Source organism: Geosmithia morbida, assembly GCF_012550715.1.
Source record: "Geosmithia morbida isolate 1262 chromosome Unknown scaffold_5, whole genome shotgun sequence".
In the NCBI taxonomy this organism is placed as follows: Eukaryota; Fungi; Ascomycota; class Sordariomycetes; order Hypocreales; family Bionectriaceae; genus Geosmithia; species Geosmithia morbida.
In genome coordinates this window covers 1,161,794-1,165,018 of record NW_023336192.1, presented here as the reverse complement: position 1 = coordinate 1,165,018, position 3,225 = coordinate 1,161,794, and the positions used below count along the sequence as shown (strand labels likewise).

The 3,225-nt window shown below is 53.0% G+C and overlaps 1 protein-coding gene across 1 annotated transcript; it reads right to left on the bottom strand.

Moving 5' to 3' along the window:
- Positions 1–647: 647 nt before the first annotated feature.
- Positions 648–1,298, bottom strand: GMORB2_6349 (Protein of unknown function (DUF2470); the record flags this gene model as incomplete). The annotated part of the gene is made up of 1 exon (XM_035468319.1): positions 648–1,298. The coding sequence occupies one exon, from the start codon at positions 1,296–1,298 to the stop codon at positions 648–650; it is 651 nt and encodes a 216-aa protein (XP_035322300.1).
- Positions 1,299–3,225: the final 1,927 nt, after the last annotated feature.

Genomic DNA, 3,225 nt, shown 5'->3' with positions numbered 1-3,225 from the left:
GGGGGGAGAGGGAGAGGGAGAGGGAGAGGGAGAGGGAGAGATGAAGGTTCGAGGATTGGAAGAGAAAGAAGCCGAGATATAGATATATACACGTACAGCAGATTCACCAGGGCAGAGACACCCCCCCTATTTAATAGTTCCGCGAAAGAAGGAGAAATAAAAACGGTCCTCTCTTCTCGCGGAACACCGAGGAGGTCCGGGGTATAGACAGGTCGGTAAATCCGAAATCTCGAGGCTCTTGAACCCGTTTTGATCCGACAAGCCATGCAGTGTTGGATGTCCTTATCATGAATAATTCTATTCTAATACAATCATGTCTTCTCTCTCCAAGTGGATCTTCTTCTTTCCCCCATGTTCATCTGTCGCTGAAAATCCTCCAATCTCGGTTGGGCCTGATGACAGCTTGAAGTTGTAATCAAGATGACACTGCCCCCTACTCCCTCACTCTCCCCAAGAGGGAAAAAAAAAGAGAATAATCGAGAAACCGCTCCCTGTTCCTCTCATATATATGTATAGATACAAGATGGTGAAGATGACGATAAAACTGCACACACACACACACACATATATATATATATATATATATAGTATTACCATGAAGCCTCTTCTCCGATCCTCATCTTTCCAACCCCCGCAGGCTCCTCCTGTCACTCCTTCTTGCCGGCCTGCATCTTTGCCTTCATGATGGCATCCACCCTCTTGAAGGTAGGGAACCCCTCGATGAGGCAGTTGAGCGACCAGAGCCACCAGAGCCTCGAGAAGCGCGGGACCCTGTACCTGGCCATGCGAACCCTGTCGAACACGGCCGTCTCGACAATGTGGATGAGCAGGGTGGGCCAGAATAACAGCTGCACGACGGACCGGTACACATCGGGCCCGCCGGGCCAGTAGTCGGTCAGCAGCCTCCAGGCCTCGGTGCCGGGCGTGACGCGGGGCAGCGTGAGCCAGCAGACGATGTAGAAGACGACGCTGCCGAAGACGGCAGCCCCCACGCCCGTGGGCGGCGCGTACACCGTCAGCCGGTCGTCGCTGAGGGCCTCCCGGGCCACCACGTCCATGTCGATCAGGCGGCGGCGCGAGTCGGCCGCCGACGCCAGGGGCGGGTCGAAGACGATGCGGTGGTCCGTCCCGTCGCCCGCGCGGACCACCATGGCATCCAGCGTCATGTCCACCATCTCAGGGTTGGACGTGGCCACCCACCTGTCCACGCCGCTGTAGAATTCCAGGTAGTGCGCCAATTCCGCCTGGTGGTCGCGGTTCATGTGGTCGATTGTGCGTTGGCGGATTTTGGGGTCCATTTTGGCTTGTCGTGTCTTGGTGTTTTGGAGTCTTGGGCTGTTGGAGAGAGTCTTGCTCGTTCTCTTTTGATATTCTTGGCTCTTTTCAATAAATAAACAAAAAGATTGATTGCGTGTGTTTCTCTCTCTCTCTCTCTCTCTCTCTCTCTCTCTCTCTCTCTCGTGATGGTGTTGTGTGTTTGAAGAGAGAAGAAGAAGAAGAGAAGGAAGAACGAACTGAAAGATGACAGGGTGTTTTCCCGAATGTAATATTAACGGGTAAGCGCTCATGCAAACCTCGGTACCTCAGCCCAGACTTGAAGTGGATCAGCGTCTCTTGTTCATCTTCAATCTGAATATGCTCGTAGTATCACTACACGTCCTACCAACTTTCCTTTCTTCCCTCATTTTTTTAATCTGTTCATATGCTACGATTCTTCCTCTTCTTTAGGTTCCAACACCAAATAAATTTCCCTTCTTTATACTTCTTCCCGTACAGCCATCGAAATCCTTACTCTTCGATTCGAATACATGTATATGTACTCTAGATCATTCTTTACGCTTCTCTTGGAACCGGTGAGACTATCGTACGATTATCCAACAAGTCATGTGATACCCCTCACTCCCGTCCAAATTTCGTTATCAAGATCCCAACTCGGAGATGCGAACCGTCAGTCATGCAGCCGGCTGGGGTGTGGCCGAAAAGGGCATCCTCAGTAACCGAAACATACATTGAACAAGGTCATATCCATCGTCAGTCTTGGTGAAGTCCCAGGATCAAGAAAGAAGAGGGAGGGGGAGGGGGAGGGGGGGAGGGGGAAGAAGAGAAGAGAGACTAAACGTCACTGCAACCGATAGTCGAGCGCATGGACGTGCCAGGCAAATCGTTTCTGAATTATCAAACTACCTTGTATAGATTCCTTCACTTCCAATCTCGCAAGACCTTTTCCCCTATCGGACGTGGATTGACCGATAGACCAGAAGAATAGATCGGACAAGAAAGGAAGCAAGGGAGAAAGCTCCCAATTGTAGTAGATTCCTTGTTGAATAGTTGAAGAATTTTTTTTCTCTTTTTTTTTTAAAAAAAAAAACTTCATCTTCATTTTCTCTGCTCTCCCGAACTTTTTTTTCCCCCGCAATCTCATATCTCTCTTTTTTTTGTTCAGTGACCAAATCTCCCCCTCCAGGGGGGAAACCGTGTGCGCTTCGCCTCGTGTATCCCTCAAAAAAAAACACTCAGCTTCTTCCGAGTGGTGCATATTGAGAGAGGAAACCTCCGGATAAGAGTTTTTCTTTACTCGGGGCAGCAGCAAGACTGGACGCAGACCTGCTCCTGCCTCTGTTCCTGCCTGCAAGTGACGCGGGCGTTGACAAAGTTGACCTGCTGGGACTGACCCTGCTCACGGTTGGGCTGGGGGGAGGCAGTAGCCTGGGCTGAGGGAGAGGCGCGGGCGGCCGAGGGAGAGGCACGGGCGGCCGAGGGAGAGGCACGGGCAGCCGAGGGAGAGGCACGGGCAGCCGAGGGAGAGGCACGGGCGGCCGAGGGAGAGGCACGGGCGGCCGAGGCAGCGGAGGTCTGCTGCTGGCGGGACTCGTCTTCACCGTAGGAGGCGCGCTTGGCCTTCTTCCAACCAGAGTACTTCTCCCCAGACTCCTCCTCCTCGGGCTCCTCCTCCTCGGGCTCCTCAGAGTGCTTGGACTCCTTCTCTTCTTGGGCAGGGATAGGGGTGGGAGTGGGAGTGGGAGTGGGAGTGGGAGTGGGAGTGGTGCAGGGGGTCTCGGCGGCAGGAGTCGTCTCCTCCTCCTCCTCCTCCTCCTCTTCCTTCTCGGGCTTCTTCTCGTTCTTGGAAGACTCCTTCTTGGGCTTCTTCTCCTTCTTGGAAGGCTTCTCCTTCTTGGAAGGCTTCTCCTTCTTGGAAGGCTTCTCCTTCTTAGCGGGCTTCTCCTC